General features: G+C 43.3%; 1 protein-coding gene across 2 annotated transcripts in view; it reads left to right on the top strand.

Moving 5' to 3' along the window:
• Positions 1-1,308: 1,308 nt before the first annotated feature.
• FGD5 (FYVE, RhoGEF and PH domain containing 5) overlaps positions 1,309-21,269 on the top strand; it is a 201,035-nt gene continuing 181,074 nt past the window's right edge. For both annotated transcript variants that reach the window (XM_007500268.2, XM_007500267.2), the window contains exon 1: positions 1,309-1,764. In XM_007500268.2, coding sequence (XP_007500330.2) covers positions 1,752-1,764 — 13 coding nt within the window. In that variant the 5' untranslated portion in view covers positions 1,309-1,751. The remainder of the gene's footprint in view (positions 1,765-21,269) is intronic.

The raw sequence follows: 21,269 nt of genomic DNA, 5'->3' as shown, positions 1-21,269 counted from the left end.
TTAATAGTGTGACCCTGGGCAAGTCACTAAACTTCCATATCTGTTTCCTTATCTGTAAATTGAAGGAGTTGGATTCAATAGCCTATAAAGGGCTTGGCAGCTCTAAATCTATGACTTTATGAGACAGGCCCTTTCCCAACCCTCTCTGACCCACAACCAGTTAAAAAGAATTTATTCGCAGAAGATTTGTTGAGGGACTAGATTTTATGCATTTTGAGTCTTTTTTTCTCTAATACTGCAACAATCCCATCCCCCCCCCCCCAACACACATACACACACACTTTCATTTCACCTCTTTTCTTCACAGGTGGAGTTCCCCCGATTATGTCTAATACTCAAAAACCCAAACTCATAAAGTGGCTACATTAGAGAGAATTGATTTGCATTACAAAAGGAGCCTTGGGCTTCTTCCTTTAAGTACTTGGCTTTTCTGGTGTGTTTAGGAGGGTAGGGGAAAAGGATTTGATTTTTTGAAAACCGATTTATACTAAACTTTTCTCCAACCGCGTCTGTTGAGCTAAACAAGGTGCACCTCTATGACAGGGTCCCAAAGAAAAAGCGCTTCCCGAGTCAGGAGGGGCTCGAGTCTGATTACACCTCCGAAGGCTTGTACCCAGACAGAGCAGGTCCACCTTGTATCCACCTAGCAAGTTCACTTCATTGTGGCTTCCCTTCGCCCCTACCCGAGGCTTCACCGCCTCCTGCTGCTAGACCCCAAGTTTCCTGGAAAGGCGAGGCTGCTATCAGCGGGTACTCTAACTTAGCCTTTCATCTCCCGGCCCATCTCAGGCCAAACTCCCTGACACCTTCCGCCAGGAGCTAAATGACAGAAATCCATGCAGAGGTCTTTAAATCTTCCTGAGCTGACTGGACCGAGGCAGCAGCAACAGCCCTATTCTGTGGGGAGTGTCCTAGGGATGGAGGATAGGGCAGGAGGGTCGAGGGTAGCTTAGACAACGGTCACTGTCCCTTTAAATCTCCGTTTGTTTGGCTGCGGTTGCCCCCCTTGGTTTTCTCCGCTGCCTTCAATCCCTGACTGAGCAAAAAAAGGGCTTCCTCTTCAGGAAAGGAAAGGAAATGTCTAGGAGGAGGATGGGGGGGGGGGGGAGGAGGAGAGAGAAGGAGGAGGGAGGAGGAGGAGGGAAGAGAAGGAGGGAGGAGGAGGAGGAGGAGGAGGTGCGGGGAAGCTTGGGCCACCAGAGCGCAGCGAGCACAAGGGAACCAGGGGAGCTGACCGCGAGTCTGCGCTCGCCTTGCTCTGGGCTCTGGGAGGGTGGGAGGGAGGGAGGGAGGGAGGGGGGAAGAGCAAGGGGCCGGGAAGCAACCTCCGCCGGCGAAGGCGGCAGCCGCAGCAGTAGCGGTGGCAGCAGCGGCAGCCGGGTCCGAGCCGCGCCCCCCCCACCCCCCCAGTGACTGAGCCCCAGCAGCTGCTGAGCCCCAGCCGACTTCCTGGGGACTGTCCTCTACCCGGGCGCGGCCGGTGCTGGCGTTCCGGCGGCCCCGCCCCCGGAGCCCCCCACTCAACTTCTCGACTCCGTCTCCTTCTACCCGTGGCTTCAGGGGTTCACTCCTTCGCCCGCTGGCCGGGGCAGGGTTCGGAGAGGGTGGCGGTGAGTGCACGCGCGAGAAAGACAGAGGGAGGAAGAGCGCGCACTGGAAAGGGCAAGCCGAGGACTGCCAGGGCCGTGGGACCATGATTTGAGGCTGGGGACCACAACGAGCGCGGCAGAGTTGGCTCCGCTCTTTGGAAGATGAACAACGCAGGTAGGTGTGTCCGCGGGGCTCCAGGAGAGGCGACTCCTAGACTGCTGGAGCTGCAGCACCCTCAGCTCCCCGACCTTCCCAGGGATGACCCCGGGTCCCGGAGTGCCCAAGCGCGGGATGGTTGTCCCTGCCAGCTGCGGCCTCTGGGGGCTAGGGGCAGTGGGACTGGGAACGGGACTAGCGGGGTGTTGCCCGGTTTGGGAGTGGAATCTCTCCCAAGCGTCCAGTCTCGAGCCTAGGCAGAGAGAGAGTGGGACCCTCTGGACCTGGGGAACTTTTGTATTCACCGGATCCCAGGGGCGAAACAGGAAGGTTGTAGGGGACTGGCTGACTGAGGGATGTTTCCAGACGCCGCGTTCCCGTTACTAATAAAGAAAGCAATCCTTTCCCATCCATCCCGGGGAGGGACTCTCCAAGCGGAGCAACTGGTGTGCGCCCGGGGAACCAGCAGGGAAGTTGGAGAGCCCGGGCCCTGGAGACTGATGGAAGCAGTGGGGTCAGGACTGGCGGAGCTGCAGATCTCGTGGAAAGGGTTCTCCTAGCAGTGGGTGTACCGGGGTCCCTTCCCTCAGTTAGGGGTCCGCTTTTTCAGGCACTAAGGAGCCAGGACTATCCAGGTGGGCTGGTCCCCACTTCATTCTGATATTTGGGCTTCCAGATTTCCCCTTTACTCTTCTTGGAGGGGCCAGATCAAAGAAGAGGTGGGAGACAGCTTCTAAAAGAACCTATAAATGGTGAGGGAGGGGAAACAATTCGCTTCCCCAAATCAATGAATCGTGCCTTTATGGCTTCGTTTGTTGATTTACCCCAACTGGGGCTAAACCGAGGTGCAAGCGCCCTAGATGCCAATTCGACCTGGAATGGTAGAGGAGAGCTGCTTCAGCCCTTTTACAGCCCTCCCTCTCCCGGTTTCCGGAGCCTGAGAGCCGGGACCCCTTCTCTCTACAGAACCTCTCCCCTTCCGACCCTTTGAAGCAGATGCCCAGAGAGTAACCTGGCAGGCAGACTGTACCAGCATTTCGACTGTCCGACCTGCCCTATTCACTGGCCCCCTGCAATTCTGCCCCTGAGTCTTGCCCAGAGGGGTTCCTTGCCTACTCTTCGGCTGTTCTTAGGGCTCCCTTCTGGGGATGGGGGAAGGAAACAAGGTCACTTTCTCCCCTTCTTGTTGACAGCCTTTGGGAGCCCTTTCCGAAGCAGTTCTCTTCTCCTTGTTCGTTACCCAGCAGAATTCTGAGTCCGCAACTATGAAAAATGAAGGAAACACCCCTTTTAAGCTTCCAAACAGCACTTTCCTAGGTTCTCTTTGATCACATCCTCCATCCCTACCCGGGGATTCAGAACCAAGGGAGAATACCACCGGGACTTAATTCAGGGTTTGGGTGGTTCTGAAAGAGTTTCCCTCTTGGGCATCTTTTCACTTCATACTTTTCAGATCCAGATAGTCTCTCTATAGGAGAACCTCCTTGGAGGCTATTAAGAGAAAAGGTTCCCTAAGGGCCAGAACCCTGCATAATGGCATATAGCCTCAATCAACTTCATTTACTTATACAAATGTACTCGAAACAATTTTACCCCCATTAAAAAATTCGGCAAGATGCATTTTTCATCCACAAGAAAAAAAAAGTGACCCCAATTACACATCACTAAAGAAACAGGAAGCCACCATTTTGCCTGTCTTGGAACCATATCCTGCTGTTTGCTGCCTTTTTTTTTACCCTTTTAATGAAAAAAATTACATTGTCTGCTTTGAGAGCTAAATGTGGGCTGGTGGTAAAGAGCAGGACTGAATATGACAAAGAGGGGGAAAAGAATTCCCTTGACTTAGGATTTAGAGTCTAAGGAAACCAGATTTTCAGTGTAGGACATATAGGCATTAGGGGGTTTGGAAGGGGCTTTTTTTTTTTTGTACATCCTATTTGTAATTTGTTTGAGGATCCAGACAACATTTCCTGGAAGGGGGCAGTTGGTTGGAAAGAGGGCAAGGCTATTAGCTTTATTATATAGAGGAGCAGTCTTAGTGGAGGGAGGTATCAATCGTGATACCATGCAGCTATATAGGTAGTGAAGATAGAAGGAGGATTCTGAGCCCCTGTCTGCCACACTGGACCAAGGCCCCACTACTACCTCACCTCCTCCTTCTGGGCAACCTTACTGGATGGAGCCTGAGCCATTTTTTTCCTCTGTCCTAACTCTCTCTAAAACAATAGTGAGAGAAAAAAAACAATAGTGAGAGTTTCCAGCTTTCCAGAACTACAGGGATAATGGCCAGATGACATCTGCCTCTTCCAGGCCTTTCCTCCCTGCTCTCTGTGGTCACAAGCAGCTTGTGCCTAAGCTACTGGCATGTTTAGGTTAGAGCCTAGCAGATATCACTTTATTGACTGGGCAGGGGGTGGAAGAAGGCAGCTGTCATGGAGGAATGTTTCATAATTATGCCAAGTGATTGGTCATTGATTGGATAGCAGAAATATACACTCTTCAGAGCTCACCAAAAACAATGGACTGAGAGAATTGTAGTTTAATTGTAGATAGACTATTGCCTAGACATTTCATGGGTGCTCAGTAATAAAAGCTAAATTAAAATTTAATTGAATGTTGATATTTGATTATCTGGGTGTGGAAGTCCAATGGGAACCCAGGGTCTTGAAATTGGAACTTTCCTGAAAATAGTTGGGTACTCACACTTGGGACTTGGTTTTCTGAGAATCACAGTCTTCAAGCTGACAGGTACCTTCAAGATGTTTGAGTCCACATTTTTCATTTTACAAGCAGGCAAAGAGAGGCCCAGAGAGGCCTTGCTAAAGGATACATACTAAGTGGTGGCCATGTGGAGACTAGAACCCAGTTTCACTCTCAGCTCAGTGTTCTTAAATGGCACTATATATGACTTCAAAAAGTTACTCCTCCCTTTATTTTGCATAGTCACAAGAGTGAGAGCTATAGCTTTTGTTAGTTTTCTCAAGAACCAGCCAAGCCAGGGCCAGCCCAAGACATCACCAGTAGGTTGGCCATTAGGTGATGAATTCCTTGACTAGGGGAATCCATGAAATGGACAAATATGAAATAGACCTCGGCTCTGTGTGGCTGTTTTTGTAGTAATGGCCACAAAGTGGTTGAAGAGAAGGCAAAAGGGCCCTAAGAATTATATGGACGATTTTGGTTTTTAAATCCTTTCCTTCTAATTTAGAATTGGCACTATGGTTTAACTAAACAAAGCCAAAGAGTGGTAAAGATTAGGCAATAGAGATAAAGTGACTTGCCCAGGGTCACACAGCTGAGTGCACACCTAGCAACCCCTGATCAAATGGTTTTTAGACTATCCGTAAACATTAACTCTGGATACCTGAGCTATAACTAGCTATCCATTTATTTGGAACTCTGATTAGGTAAGAGAAAAAGGGATAGGACCAGTGGGTCAGAGGGCTGCGACAGGGAAAAAAATGTTGGTTTGTGCTAACAAAAGTCCCAGTCAACCCACCCTAGTTATGACCCTGATCAGGACTCTTTACATGATCTACCTATTAACCAAGGAACATAATACTGAAGACAAAATACTTAGCACATAATAAGCACTTAATAAATGTTCATTTCATTCCTTCTTCCCTTCCTTCCTTCCTTCATTCCTTCCTTCCTTCTTTCCTTCCTTCCTTCCTTCATTCTTTCCTTCCTTCTTCCCTTCCTTCCTTCTATAGAGTTCACTGAAATCTGAAGAAAGTCCAGAGAACTAGTTAGGAAGGAAATTTCCCCTAATCATAAACCATCAATAGAATTGCCATTTCCATCATTTTCATATGGGAGACATCACTTGGCATCTCTCTAAGTACTTCTCCCCCTCCTGCCCACACTTAAATTGGCAGCTTGGATAAAGACAAACTCCTAGAACATCTGAGGAGGAATCAAGATGATCTACCTTCTCCAATTACCTTACTTTACAAAGTAGAAACTGAGATCTAAGAAAAGTCAAAGGCTTATAGATTGTAGATCTGGTAGGGACCTTCCAAGACCATCTAGTCCAACCCTTAAAAAATTAATAAATGACATATAGAGAAGTTTAGTGATACTCCCTGTGGGGCATATAGCCAGTGAATAGGTGGTCACAGACTAGAAACCAGGTCTCTTGGTTCCCAGACCAGGGCTCTTTCCACTCTATAGCACTGCTGACTTCTCCAGGGTCTTATCTGTGGCAGGTCAGAAGAGCACAAATTGGTTAAGGGAATGCCTTCTCTAACTGGCAGAGAATGAATATAAACATTATGGTGGGAAGCAGGAAAGATAGACAAGTGGAGCAACCATGAAGTTTATTTATATAATTGACAAGGGCAAGTTTTACATGATGGATCTAGCCTTCTATCATCTCCCTCTCCTCAACAGCCAGGACCCAAAGCAGAAAGGATCATTTCATCTCTAGAAAAAGAAAAACCCAGTTTTCTCTTAGATTAGAGCCATTTTTACCTGTAGCACACAAGTGTTGAGATCACATTGGTATCATAGTCAAGTTTAGTTAGGTGGATTTGAACTAAGTTTATGGATCATCTGATGATCATTGAATCTTCTTCAATTCTATTCATATCTAAGATGCCAACATAAATGGGTGAAAGCAGAGAGTACTCAAGAGAAAGATGCTATTGAAGGCATGGGAATGGCAACTCTATTGATGGTTTCTGGTTAGGAAAGTCTTAACAAGATCTCGCAAATTCTATTCCATATTTTGTCTCCGGTGTTATGCCCACTCATTTGTCACTGGATAAGAATCGCATATATAGATTGTAAGCCAGAGTCATAACCAGGATGGGGTGATCTAGGTTTTGTCCCCCAGTATCCACATCTAGAGATTACATTTTATTAGATTGGTTTTATGGTCTCCAGGCTGAACTCAGCCATTGCCTTAGTTGATATTGGATGCTGAATAATCTTAGATTCCAATCATAGACTGAGCTCTAAATCCAACCACTGAAGGACTTTCTAATTCTATTTGATAACATGCTCTAGAAGGCTGAACAACAACAAACAGATCAAGCTCATTACCTTTGCTATATGCCTCCTTAAATGATAACATGATTAGAGCAGCTAGGTGGTTCAGTGGATAGAGAGCCAGACCTAGAGATGAAAGATCTGGATTCCAATCTGTCCCTAGACACTTCCTAGGCTGTGTATCATGGACAAGGTCACAATCCTAATTGCCTACCCTTATTGCTCTTCTGCCTTGGAATAGATACTGAGTATTGATTCTAAGAGAGAAAGTAAGAGTTTTAATTTTTTGAAATAACACTCACCATGACCCTCCATCTCCCATCTCTCTTCCTTTGTACTGTCAGCCACTCTGCCTAAAACACCTTTCCCTCCCTATCTCTACCTCTTCTCCATCTTGCCATCTCTGATTTTCTTCCAGACTCAGTTAAAACATTGACTTCCATAGGAAGTTTTTCCTGATATAATTGACTGCTAAAGACTTCTTCTCTAAACTTCCCTTACCTTATTCTGTTTGCATCAGGTAAAAGCCTATTTATGTATGTCTGTCCCATTTGAAAGTAAGTTTCCCTTAGGCAGGGATTGTTTTTGCTTTTCCTTCATATCTTCAATGCTTAACACAGTACTGGATCCTTAGGAAGAGCTCAGTACATTCTTGATGATGGATGATTGATAGATATGAAGGAACTCTTTCTTGTTTTAGCTCTGTAGCCCCACAGTGGGTCACCCTGCCTTCATCATAGTTGCTTTTCCCCCCCAACACTCTTCTGGATTTATTATCTAATGCGTATATTACTCTAACTTCATCTTATTCTCTTGACATGGCATGTCTGCTACTCTTTGAAGCTGAGGATTGCCTAATTTTTCTATGTATCTCCAATGCCTAGCACATAATAGACACTTAATACTGTTTGGTTGATTGACTCTAAGAGAGGATGTGAGAGCCATTGTTTATTCTTTAGGCAGCTAGGTGGCACAGAAAGTAGCTAGGCTGCCAGACCTCAAGTCAGGAAGACTTGAGTTCATATCCAGCCTCAGACATTTACTAGTTTAATAACTTAAGTCACTGGGCAAGTCAGTTAACTGCTGTCTGCCTCAGTTTCCTCATCTATAAAACAGGGATCATAAGAACACCTACTTCTCAGAGCTGGGGTTTTTTAAACCCTTACCTTCAATCTTAGCATCAATACTGTGATTGGTTCTAAGGTAGAAGAGAGGCAAGGGCTAGGCAATGGGGGGTTAAGTGCCTTGCCCAGAGTCATACAGCTGGGAAGTGTTTGAGATCAGATTTGAACCAAGGACCTCCCATCTCTAGGTTTGATTCTCAATCCACTGAGCCACCCAGCTGCTCCCTTCTCAGGGCTTTTTTGAGGATTAAGTGAGATAATAATTATAAAGCAGAGTGCCTGGCACATGTTAAGCACTATATAAAAATTAGCTATTATTGTTATTCATTCTTACTATGCAAATGCCCGTCCATCTTTTGTTCCTGTAAAATCTGCATTTCCTGGTGCCATCACTTATAGGGTTCTCCTATGCAATTCACTCCATGTATCTCCATTGTTTTTTGGGCGACTCTTAACTTCAGTTGCTTTGAGACTGGTGACTGTAGCCATATACATGTAGAACTTCAGTGAAGGAATATTAGTGTTAAAACATGAGTCTTTGTCTTAAGGAGAAGCTTCGGGTCATTCAGAGAATTGGGCTCACAGTGAGCATTTAATAAAGGTTTTCAACCAGTTTCAGGGAAAATGGAAGGTAGATTCCAGGAAGAACTTCCTGAAATGAATAGCCCAGGGACATGATGGGAAACGTTTGGAGACAGGGGGAGGGGGAGGGAAAGATGTGTTTGGGCCAGGTTGGCGCTCATCCAGTCCAAGAAGTAGGATACTGTTATTGCAAATGCCCTCTATCCACATTCCCAGGCTCCCAAGAACATCAACTTTCTCTGTTTACTTGTTTCTCCAGGAGGGAGGGCAGGCTCGAGAAAGAATCCTGAACCAGACAGAGCAGCTGGTACTTTTCTGCAAGGCTGGTGTACTGTGGGTAACACCTGCGTCCTCTAGCATGTCCTTCCTGAATTTGACAGATGCCACAGTTCCCTTCAGGATGTTGGATAGGACATAGAATACTAGATCTGTAAGGGCTTTCATGGTCATTGAGTGCATCCTCCACATTTTAGGATGGGTGTGGAAAGAGATGGGGGAAAGAGCACTGGACTGGGTTCAGACCCGTCCTCTGATTCCTCCAGCTTTGTGAGAATGAGTCTCCGTTTCCTCATCATTAAAAGGGGCATAATGGTGTCTTAAGGTTTTCATAAAAATCCAATAAATGTAAAATGTTTTTCAGACTTTGAGATGCCATAGAAATCTTTTTTTTAATGGTTATCTATCTCTAAGTATCTATCTCTAATTATGTAAGTATCCAAAGCAGAAGAACAGGAAGGACTAGGCAATTGGAATTAAGTGACTTGCTCAGGATCACACAGCTAGGAAGTATCTGAGGCCAGATTTGAACTCAGAATCTCCCACATCCAGGCTTGGCTCTCTATTCATTGAGCCACCGGTCCTGCCATAGAAATCTCAATGATTATTTCACTGACAAGGATACCAAGATCCACACGGGTTAAGTGATTTGCTGAAGATCTCAGAGTTGAGTGTGGCAGAGGCAGGGCTAGATTCCATGTCCTACTGGCTTACAGGCTGATGCTTATTTTTATGGTAACAGAGTCAAGCATTCTGGCTTATCACTGATAGTGGATGATTTTGGGCAAGTCACTATACCATCTACATCTTAGTTTCTCAAGAGTCATTCAATCTGATTAGATAAGCATTTATTTGGTATCTGTTATGTGAAAAGGACTGTGCTTTCCTTGGGGGATATGAAGATAAAAATTTAAAGAGCCCCTATCCTTAAAGACCTTTCTAGCTTAATTGAGGGGAGATTACATAATGTAGACAGAAATATTTAGGGGCAGCTAGGTGGTACAGTGGAGATAGTTCTGAACCTAGATTTAGGAAGACTCAAATTTAAATTTGCCCTCAAATATTTACTGGCTTTGCGGCCCTGGCCAAATCACTTCACCTGGTTTGCCTCAGTTTCCTCATCTGTAAAATGAGCTGAAGAAAAAAATGGCAAACCATCTAGGATATTTGCCAAGAAAATCCCAAGTAGGGTCATGAAGAGCTGAGACTCAGCTAAAGAACTAAACAATGATAGCAACAGTATATATATATGATAATTTGAGAAGGGAGAAAAGATGACAAATAAAGAAATCAGAAGAGGCTGCCTCTGGTGCAGTGGAAGAGTGTTGGACCTAGAGTCAGGAAGAACTGAATTCAAATCCAGCCTGTTATATACTTACCTGTGGTGTGACCCTGGGTAAGTCACTTAACCTTTCTGCCTCAAATTCTTCATCTAAATGGGGATAATAACAGTACTCCCTCCAGAGGATCAAATATCAAATGAGATAATATTTGCAAAGGACTTAAGATTGTTCCTGGAACATAGTAGGTGCTTAATTTGTTCTTTTTTCCCCCTGTTCTTCTAGCCCAGAACAGGTCTCCAGGCTATTTCCTACTCATTATCAAACCATGCCAAAGCTGTCTTCCTCCACTTTCCAGATCTCTTTTCAGGAGGTGTAACCTACTCAATGGCAGGGATTACCTTGCTTAGTAAAAAAGCTGGTATATAGATAGCAAGCATTGATTACATTTGTTTACTATGAATTTCTATGCCCTCCACTGTAGAGTGGGAACAAGGGACATGTGGGGAGGTTGTAGGAGATCACTTACAAGGCCCTTTCCAAATTTAATACTCTGCAATCTCAGATGGAATAAATGAAAACTGGTCTTCTATGACAGAGATGCAAAACTCATTATTCAAACTTCTTAGCAGTTTGATTTGAAAGGCATTATCTTGAAAGATCATAGCTCTCTCACCTACTGTAACCTTTCCTCAGGAGCACATCACCCACAGATCGATAGGATGCCTTTAATGAAGAATGGGTTGAAGAGAAAGGTTCCTGAGACAACACCCATTTTTCATGGTCCTGCCTGCTCCTATATCCCTTCCTTTAACACCCTGCAAAATGCCACCTGTTAAGAGTGAAAAATGAGTTCTCCACCCCCTGGGAGGATAATTTTACACAAATGGTTAATGTCTGACACTAGATACCTGAAACCAATACAAAATAGTGCATGATGTGTAGGGATAGGCTGGCCCTATGGGGGAAAATGAAAAGTTGACAAAATTTGTCTTTCAGGGCAAAGCCTTCAGTGCCCTGCCCCAGCCCCTCTAGCTTCAGCTGGTCTGGGTCTGCTTCCTTTAAGAATCATGGGATTTAAGTTGGAAATGGAAGGAAGGAAGGAAGGAAGGAAGGAAGGAAGGAAGGAAGGAAGGAAGGAAGGAAGGAAGGAAGGAAGGAAGGAAGGAAGGAAGGAAGGAAGGAAGGAGGGAAGGAGGGAAGGAGGGAAGGAAGGAAGGAAGGAAGGAAGGAAGGAAGGAAGGAAGGAAGGAAGGAAGGAAGGAAGGAAGGAAGGAAGGAAGGAGAGAGGGAAAGGGAGAGAGGGAGAAAGAAAGAAAGAAAGAAAGAAAGAAAGAAAGAAAGAAAGAAAGAAAGAAAGAAAGAAAGAAAGAAAGAAAGAAAGAAAGAAAGAAAGAAAGAAAGAAAGAAAGAAAGAAAGAAAGAAAGAAAGAAAGAAAGAAAGAAAGAAAGAAAGAAAGAAAGAAAGAAAGAAAGAAAGAGGGAGGAAGGGAGGGAGGGAGGGAGGGAAGGAGGAAGGAAGGAAGGGAAGGAAGGAAATAAGGAAGGAAGAAAGGAAGTCTTAAATACCTACCATGTGCCACACATTGTGCTAAGCATTTCACAATTATCTCATTTGATCCCCACAACAAAACCCGGAGTAATAGGTGCTGTTATCATCCCTATTTTATAGTCATGGAAACTGAGGTGAAAAACAGTTCAGTAAATTGCTCCGGATCACATAGTTAGAAAGTGTTTGAGGCTGGATTTGTGCTCAGGTCTTTCTGACTCTTCCTACTGTACCACCTAGATGCTCCAAGGAGCCACCTAGTCCAATGGAATCAAACACAAATAGAAACAGGGTTTACTAATCTACACCTAAGAACCCCAAAAGGCTGCATATTGACTTGGTTTTAAAACGTAATGTTATTGATGTTTTATTGGGCCTTTGTTAATTTTAAAAAATATTTACTAATTACATTTTCAACTGGATTTAAGTGAGGCAGTGATGTACAAAGTTGTCAGCTTTACTCTCCTCTAGAGTCAAACAAGTCCAGTGACAAGACAGAAGTCAGGAAAACTAGTGATGGCCCAGGATGCAGTGGATGTCCACGGCACCTTCCATGTCTCTCTTCTGTTCCTGTTCCAGTCACCTTTGGGGCTGCTGGAACAAACTGCCCTCATCTGCCCCTCCTCTTCCAGAAGAAGTCTTTATATGCTTAGAGTAGGCAGTCAGGTTGGAAATCTATCAGTTGCCCTCAAGCTGGTTTAGCCCATCTGCTGAGATGGTTTTACACAGGTGTGGCCACTAGGCATGCTACAGCTTCTTGGAGCAAACGCCAAAGGTGGATGAGCAGCCCTAGAAAGGGCTTGGCAAGCCCTCACGCCAGAGGTGCTCATTCTCCCTGAATACCCCCTATACCTCTAGAGATAGGCTTGATGGAGGAGAACAGAAGAGCACAGGAGAAGGCTAGAGGGACCCCACATTGCAGAGGGCCTTGAATGCCAGGCTAAGGAGTTTGTACTTTTTTTGGAAGGCAGTAGAGATCCATCAGAGGGCAAAGGAGTGATGGGACCAGGTTCGTGCATAGATAATACTTGTGGAGTGGTGATGTATGATAGATTGGCCAGAAGTCAGGTCACCAAGCATTTATATAGTGCGTGTTTTATGCCAGGCATTGGGATAAGTCTGCTAATAGAAGTTGAAAGAAAAGCAGCTATTGGAACTTAAGTTCTAATGGGACAAGACAATACATAAAATGAAGCTGAAGTGGGTTGGTTTGTGGAGAGAGTCAGGAGAGTCAGGAGTGCATCCTGGAGAAGAATGAAGACATGGCTAGCCCTCACACTTTCCTTAAAATGGAGGTTCTTGGAAAGGTCAGTTAGAGGAAGTGGCCTCGGGGGAAGAGTGTGCTTCCACTGAGGGAGGGCCAGGGGCAGAGTGAATTTCTAGGGTAGGAAGATTGCTGGCATGGTCGGAAAAGTCTGGAGAGACAAGAGTATAGCCTAAAGAAGAACAAAGCCATGGTGGTCTGGGTACTTTCCTTAAAATGAAGATTCTGGGAAGAACTGACCATTACAAAAGAAAGGACTACAGGGGTGGAGGGCAGTCACCATGTGAGAAAGCCAGAAACCCAGTGAATTTCCAGGATGATAAGGAGGCTGTGACATTTATTAAGTACCTACTCTTCTTGGACACTGTGCTAGGTGTGGGGAATACAAATACCAAGAATAAAGCAAATCCCTACCATGAGACCACTGCAATAGTACAGATATCAGGAGGACTTCTACCAGGGTAGTGGCAGTGGGCAAAATTTCAAACATGGCAGACTGGGTGGTACCACTGGCAAAAGAAACAAACAACAACAAAAACCCACAGTGAATTTAGAAAAAAAAAAGAGAAGATTTTAGAATGGAAAAGAATGTCAAATTCAGCATATGCAGACATCCCTTCCACATTTGGGGGTTGGGTGCACAGTGCTCCCTAAACCTGGAAAACCTATGTAAAATTTGTTGGCCTTCCCTCATGCCAGAGAAGAAATCTGAATTTTTTTCTTTTTCTTTTATGGGGTGTTTACAGTTAAAGAAACTATGCATATTTATGGTATTAAAAGTTAAAATATGTTGATATTATGCACTATATATCTGTGGCTTCTGCAAAAGTCTCCCCCAAAATTCCAATTTAATTTCTTATGCCAACTTGAGATATATCAAAATCACAATGGGAAAAGGATACCTGTACTTAACAGTATAGAGCTTATAATACAGGCCATTCAGCTGGACTTGTCCTAATGGCAATTGCATATGTAGAAATGGAGATCTAGGAGATAATAAAGATTAGAGAAACAGATTTTGAAGTTTTCTTCATAAAGTTTCTATTGTAGTTCCATCAGGATTAAGTGACTTATTCAGGGTCACACAGCTAGTGTCCCAGAACAGATTTGAACTCAAGAAGACTCACTTTCCTGATTCTAAACCCAATACTCTATCCACTGTGCCTCCTTTTCTTGTTATTGTTTAGGTGTGACTCCTCTTGGGGTTTCCTAGCAAAGATACTGGAGTACTTTTGCCATTTCCTTCCCTAGTTTATTTCACAGATGAGTAACTGAGAAAAAGAGAATTAAATGACTTGCCCAGGGTCACACAACTAGTAAGTGTCTGAGACTAGACTTGAATGCAGAAAGAGGAATCTTCCTGACTCCAGGATTGTCACTCTATCCTTTGCACCACCCAGCCGACTCCTTTTCTCCATAGAGAGATGATAGGTAAAGCCATGGAAGTAGACAAATCAGCAAGCATATATGAATTCCCCATGATGTGCCAAGCATTGTGCTAAGTGTTGAAGGAGAGACCATAGAGGAACATAGAAGACAAACTCTTGGAGAACATTCACCTTAAGGCATTAGGAAGAAGCAAAGTAACGGGGGAAAAAAGAATGACTAGAATAGCAAGAGAAATGAGAAAGGGTGGTGTCTTGGAAGCCAGAGACGGCTAAAGTATCCAGAAGGAATGTAGTGTTAAGTGATTAAGAGAACTGAAGGAGAATAAGATTTGAAAAGGGGCCATTGGATTTGGAAATTCAAAAATCACTAATGAATTCCCAGAGTACAGTTTCAACAGAGTGGTGGGAATGGAAGTCAGACAGATGGATGGGAAGAGGTTGGAAAGAGGAGTGGACTGTGAGAAAGTAGACGCATTGGGTGTGGACTACTTTTCCAAGAAATTTGGCAATGAAAGGGAGAAGGATGGAGTGGCAACTAGATGGGCCTAGAAGGACCAAAGAAAGTCTTTTGTGGGATTAGAGTGAGCTGAACATATTTGAAGAGAAGTAGGAAGGGTCTTGTGGCAAGAAATTGAAGATGCATAAAAGAGAGTGGATTGTTGCTTCTCAGTTTGGGAGGTCAAGGGAAGAGATGGGCATGGGTTGGAGGATTGGCCTTAAGAAGGACTAAAGGTACCCCTTTCTTTGTAACAAGAGGAAAGAAGGGCCAATAGACTTTGATAAGAAAATGGTGAGGCAAATCACAACCTGCCCATACCTTCTTTTCCAAGGCCTTCCAAAACTCCCTCTTAGCATCTATGACTATAATCTACTGAACTGGGGGAGTGGAGAGAAAGAGGAGGGGAAAAGGGTAAATTCCCTCTCTCTTTCACTCTGATCACAAACTTTCCACTGGTCCTCTTGCTGAAATCTCCACTGGTCATGGGATTGTGCCTACTGGTACCCACCATGTACCTTTATTTTGTCCTTTGGGACTTTCAAATTTCATTTTTCAAAGAGTTTGGGCAAAATTCCCACTAATAGTAATTACCACACTGGGCAACTTGCCTTGGGCAAGCTACATGCTTTCCCTTATAAAACAGAAAGGTTGGACAATAATGATCTCTAGGATCTTTTCCAGCTGACATTCTAGGATTTGGTGATTCAGGGTGCCTTATGTCAATGATCATTTCCAAAACATCCTCACCAGGGAGACATTATTTTCCTTGTTTACACCGAGGGAAGCTACAAAGAAACTGAGTGATATCAAGGCTTCCAGTAAATAAGTGAGGATCAAATAAGACAATATGTGTAAAGTTACTTAGCCAACAAACATTTATTAAACATTTACTATGTGCCAGACACTGGGCTAAATGTTGGAGAAATACAGAAAATCAAAAATAGTTCCTCTCCACTAAGAATTTATATTTAAGGGGGGGGGGGATGATATGTAAATAACTAGGGGCACACAAGAACATCCAGGTGTTCTGTTCTTTCATCTTTCTGAGATGTTTATTCTCCTAGGGATGTTTTTATTTTATGCGCCCTTCTTACACTTTTCTGAACCTGTTCCAGGAAGAATTTCCCACTTCCCTACTAGATTTGATTTTTTAATCTCCTAATTAGAAGGCATCAAGCAAGAGAATGCGGTTTGTCAAGTTGTAGAACTGTGATGCCTCACAAGCCTCTCTAGGGAAAGGGCTCTTCAACATTGGTGAATTTTCCAGATAACTGAAGCTAACTCCCTTATTAAGTACCCAAACAGCTCTATTTTAACTGTTTTGGATGGAAATCTTTCTACAATGTATCACATGCTTTTCTGCCAACTTAAACAGAATTTGTTGAATATTATATTTATCCTCCTGGAAATGTTGCTTTCACAGCTGCTGTCCTGTTGAATTTTCTTATTCACTCAGAGATATCATTACAAACATCAATTAGCTGCACTGTGCTATTGTCTGATGATAACCTCAGAGGATATTTATTGATCCTTTCAGCAAACATTTATTAAATCTCTACTGTACTTTGCCCTGTTTTTGTTTGGTTGGTTCAGTTGTGTTTGACTCTTTGGGACCCTATTTAGGATTTTCTTGGCAAAGATACTGGAGTAGTTTGCCATGTCTTTCTCCACCTCATTTTACATATGAGGAAACTAAGGTAAACAAGGTTAAATGACTTATCCAGGGTCACCCAGCTAGTAAGTGTCTGGGGTAGGATTTGAACTCAGGAAGATGAGTATCGTCTTGTTGCCCATGCTTTGCACTAGGAAAGATATTTAGCTGAGATATGGCTCCTGTCTTCATAGAGCGTATACTCTAGTAAGGAGATAAGGCAAACAGAACTATAATAGCTTATATTTATGTAGCTTTTTAAAATTCAAGACAGGCCATAGCTCACCTTCTACAGGAAGCATTTCCTGGTATAACACTAATAATAATAAAATTTACATAGTGCTTTCAAGGTTTGCAAAACACTTTGTAAATATCCCATTTTATCCTTATAACAACCCTGGAAGGGAGATGCTGTAATTATCCCCATTTTATCAATAAAGAAACTGAGGGAAACAGAAGTTAAGTGACTTGCCCAGGATCACACAGCTAGTAAGTGTTTGTGGCTGTATTTGAACTCAAGTGTTCCTGACTTCAGATCCAGCTTTCCATCCACCAATCCACTAGCTACTAATGCCTTCTTTTTTCAGATTCTCTTCCTTCTACCCCTCTTATATGCATCTAGTTATTCACACACCATCTCCTCCACTCAAATATAAACTCTTAGGGGTCAGGGACTATTTTTGACTTTCTGTATATCTCTATCACTTAGCCCAGGGTCTGGCACATAGTAAATGTAGGTTAAATAACTTTATGTATATTATCTCATTTGATCCTCACAAGCCTCAAAGATATATGCTATCGCTATTCCCATTTTACAGTTGAGGAAACTGAGACCGAGAAGGAGTAAATGACTTATCAGGGGTCACACAACTAGTAAGTGCTTGAGACAGGATGGTCCTCATGAATCCCAATCAAACATTCTATCCTCTGTGTATTTCATCTCTTCCCATCACATTACATGGAAAGTCTATCATGGAGGTGCAAAAAATAAAAGATCTACATGGAGCCTGAGAGAGGAATGTCATCACCAACTGGCTGTTTGCTCTCCTACTATGTGGCATCAAATTACTGGACTTTTCAAAGTCTCAGAAATTATTTTTGTAGGGTTTTTCCTGTCTTCTTCCTTGCTGCCTGCTGTTATCTCATGATGGACACCTTCTTCTAGAAGATCTTTTCCTTTATTTTAATTTGCTGCTGGAGACGGGGCAGATAATGGAACTTGTTAGAGCTGTGTGAAAACTCTATCTTGTAGAGTGTGTACATAATTGTTTGCATGTTATCTCTTTACAGTTGAGCAACCAAATAGTAGAACTTGTTAGAACTACATAGAGGCAGCTAACTGGCTCAGTGGATAGAACCCCATGCCTAGAGAGGAAGGTCCTGGGTTCAAATCTGATCTCAGACACTTCTTAGCTATGTGACCCTGGGCAAGTCACATAACCACAACTGCCTAGTCCTTGCTGCTCTTCAGACTTAAAACCAATTCTTAGAATTGATTCTGATAGATAGCTATAGTTTTTTTAAAACCTGTGTATAAACTATATCTTGTGGGTACATGTAGGCATGCCTGGCACAAAGTAAGTGGTTAATCAACTTTTGTTCCTAGATTGATTAGCATAAGTCAGCTCTACTTGAAGGGTACTCTGTGAATTAAAGTGAAACACTTCAGTGTGTGGACTTTGTGACTCCCACCTCGACTTAGGGGCCTTTGGGACTTATTTTCAAATTCCTGATTAAATCATAACTGAATGAATGAAAAGCATTTCTAAAACACTTACTAGGTGCCAGGTGCCATAAGGTCTGGAGATACAAATGCAAAAGCCAAACATCTCCTGCCTTCAAGGAGTTTACCCTCTAAAGGGGGGAGACTATAACTATTGGGGAGCTTTGAACAGAGAAGGATGTTTTGTTTTGTTTTATTTTGTTTTGTTTTCTGGGAAGTCACAGGGATGGTGAGTGGAACAATAGGGCAGTCAATTGACACACCCTTTCCAGAAGCCGTAGTTGTTGGTTTGATTACAATTCCCAGAGCAAGAACTGGAAAGTGAAAGAATGTAGGAGGGCTACAAGAAGAGAAGTTTCACCAATCAGCGCAGTCTGGGTGGGAATTCCAAAATTCTTCCAGGACATGAACTCCAAAGGTCTAGGCTGAATAAATTAGATGTTAATATATTATTATATAAAATTTCATTTTATTAGCTACTAATTATTATGTAATATAATTATTTTATAGAGAAATAGGAGCTATTATTTATTGAATAATAAATTACATATTATAATAGGTATTATAATAGGTATCCTAGGTAACCATTATTAATATTGTTATTAAGTATTAAAATACATTAATAATGTGTTACATTTTAATAACAATTTATGCCTTTTCTAAGTGTTTCATGTGTTTGCTCTCATGACTGGAATAGGAAGGAAGGTATTACTATCCCCATTTTATAGAAGAGCAAACTGAGGCCATAGTAAGTTGGCATCCAAGCCAAGACGAGTCTTTGACTAGTAGCTCAGCACTATTTTGACACATCAGGCTGCCTTCCTTTTCAGTAACACCTCCATCTCTATATCACACTACATGGCCTCACTACATTTCATCCATGCTGCTTTTGTAAATCGTTGCTTGCTGTGTTCCCATTAGACTTGCACTTTTTGAAGATGGGTTTTTTTTTTGAGGGGTCAGGGTCTTTCTTTGTACCCTTGGTGCAGACAGTGTCTAGCAAATACCAGACACTTAAATGCCTGTTGACTGACTAATTAACCTTTCCAGCCTTCTTATGTTCAACTCAACTATAATCCAGTCATGCCCACCTACTTGCTCTGCCCCATCTACTACACTCCACCTCCCAGCTCTGCCTTTCCCTGGCTATCCCCATGCCTGGAATGCTTTCTCTCAGTCTCTCTGTCTAGTAGAGTCTCTGGCTTCCTTGAAGCTAGAGCTCAAATGCCCCTCAAGCAGGTCCTTGTCCTTGTCCTTCCCCTCTTTGCTAGTGCCTTCCCAGAGAGCACAATACTTTCCATCTACTGTGTATCCTTTTTTTTAAACTCTTACCTTCTATCTTGGAATTGATACTAAGTACGAGTTCCAAGACAAAAGAACAGCAAGGGCCAGGCAATGAGGGCTAAGTGACTTGTCCAGTCACACAGCCAGGAAGACCTCTTGTCTCCAGTCCAGGTGCTCTATTCCCTCTATTCTATATCTTATATGTACCCGATTAGTCTCCCTAATTATAATGTAAGCTCTAGGGCAGAAAGATGAGCCAGTTTCATGGGGGGAGAATAACTTGTCAATTAGTGAAGACATTATCAAGTCAGTTGTAGGGTATGTATCTCCCCGGACAGCCTTGGCAATTGTTTTTGCTTTTTCTTTTCATCTACAGTATGGCACATTTCAATTCAATTTCAATTCAATAAATATTTTTTATTAAGCACCTACTATGTGCCAGGCACTATGCTAAGTGTTTAGCACTACAAAAAGAAACAAAAGACAGTCCCTGCTGCCCTCAAGGAGCTAACAGTCTGAATGTGGCAAGTGCTTAAGAACTGTGTTCATTGACTGGTGAAGGGCAGTGTCACAAAAGCAAGAGAGGAGGTCTTAATGAAGCAGTATCTGGACAACAATGGCAGAGGCCACCAAGAGGCTAAGGAAGCCAAACACACTACAGGAAACTCAGGCTACTTTTAATCCAGACTATGCTTTGGACCAAAGATAGGTGTGGTAGAGGGTATGGATTTGCTGGTGGAGACCCCAAGGCTCTTTCTAGTTCCACGTTCCTTTCATAGCCAAGAAAATACTTTTTGGGAGCCATTGCCTGTAGATCTTAGACTATGCTAAAGATCAAAATACCTTGAGGGGCAGCTGGGTAACACAAGGGATAGAGTCAAGCCTAGAATCTAAAGAACCTAGGTTCGAATCTGGCTTCAGACACCTCTTAGCTGTGTGATTCTGGGCAAGTCACCTAACCACAGGTGCCTAGTCCTTAGCTTTATTACTAAAATAGAAAGTAAAGGTTAAAAAAAAACCAGTCAAAATACCTTGGGTTACCATCCTAATAGAATGGGGATGGTTTGAGTTTAAAAAAATATATCTGCTTCTAGGTAAAGTGCCTGGTCATTCTTTTTTCCCCACTATGACCCAAATATTATAAAATCAATCTACCCTTTATTTTTTTAAAAAACTCTATTAGCTCCAAGACAGAAGAGTGGTAAGGGCTAGGCAATGGGGGTTAAGTGACTTGCCTAGGGTCACACAGCTGGGAAGTGTCTGAGGCCAGATTTGAGCCCAGGACCTCCCATCTCTAGGCCTGGCTCTCAATCCACTGAGCTACCCAGCTGCCCCCTCAATCTACCCTTTAGTTGATTCAAAAATCCCAGCTTCTATCCCTTTCCTAATACAACATCGCAACAAGTGGACATCCAACCTTCATTTAAAGACCTTTGCAGCAGAGAACTACTTACCTAGCCAAGAGCAATGACCAAGTTTCTTCCTGCTGAAGCAAAACTGGTTTAGAGTGACCTGGATGGTAATCAGCCTGATTCTCTCCAGGTGTCCAGTGTTCCTTTTCAGGCTCTCCCAAGAGACTGTTCTTCATTAATCATGTGATGAATTGAAACAGGTGAAGGAGAGATCTGGCGACCAAGGCTATGGATGAAAAATGCAGTCACTAAATTAATGATTTCACCCAAGATTTTGGCAAATACATTGACTAGCACTGCTGTGTATATGGCAGTGAAATTGCTGCCCAGGCTTTGTCCGAGAAGACACCAGACATCACACCAGTCTGTCTCTTCATTCATTGACTAGTTACTCTCTTTCATGAAACTGGCTGATGATTTGGGCAGCAAGCACCAAAGTAGTTCTATCCACCCAAGCCTTCCTGTAGAGAGATAACTAATCTAGGTAACAGGGGCCAAA

Source organism: Monodelphis domestica, chromosome 7 (assembly GCF_027887165.1).
Source record: "Monodelphis domestica isolate mMonDom1 chromosome 7, mMonDom1.pri, whole genome shotgun sequence".
NCBI classification, from domain to species: domain Eukaryota; kingdom Metazoa; phylum Chordata; class Mammalia; order Didelphimorphia; family Didelphidae; genus Monodelphis; species Monodelphis domestica.
This window is presented reverse-complemented; position numbering and strand designations above follow the sequence as displayed.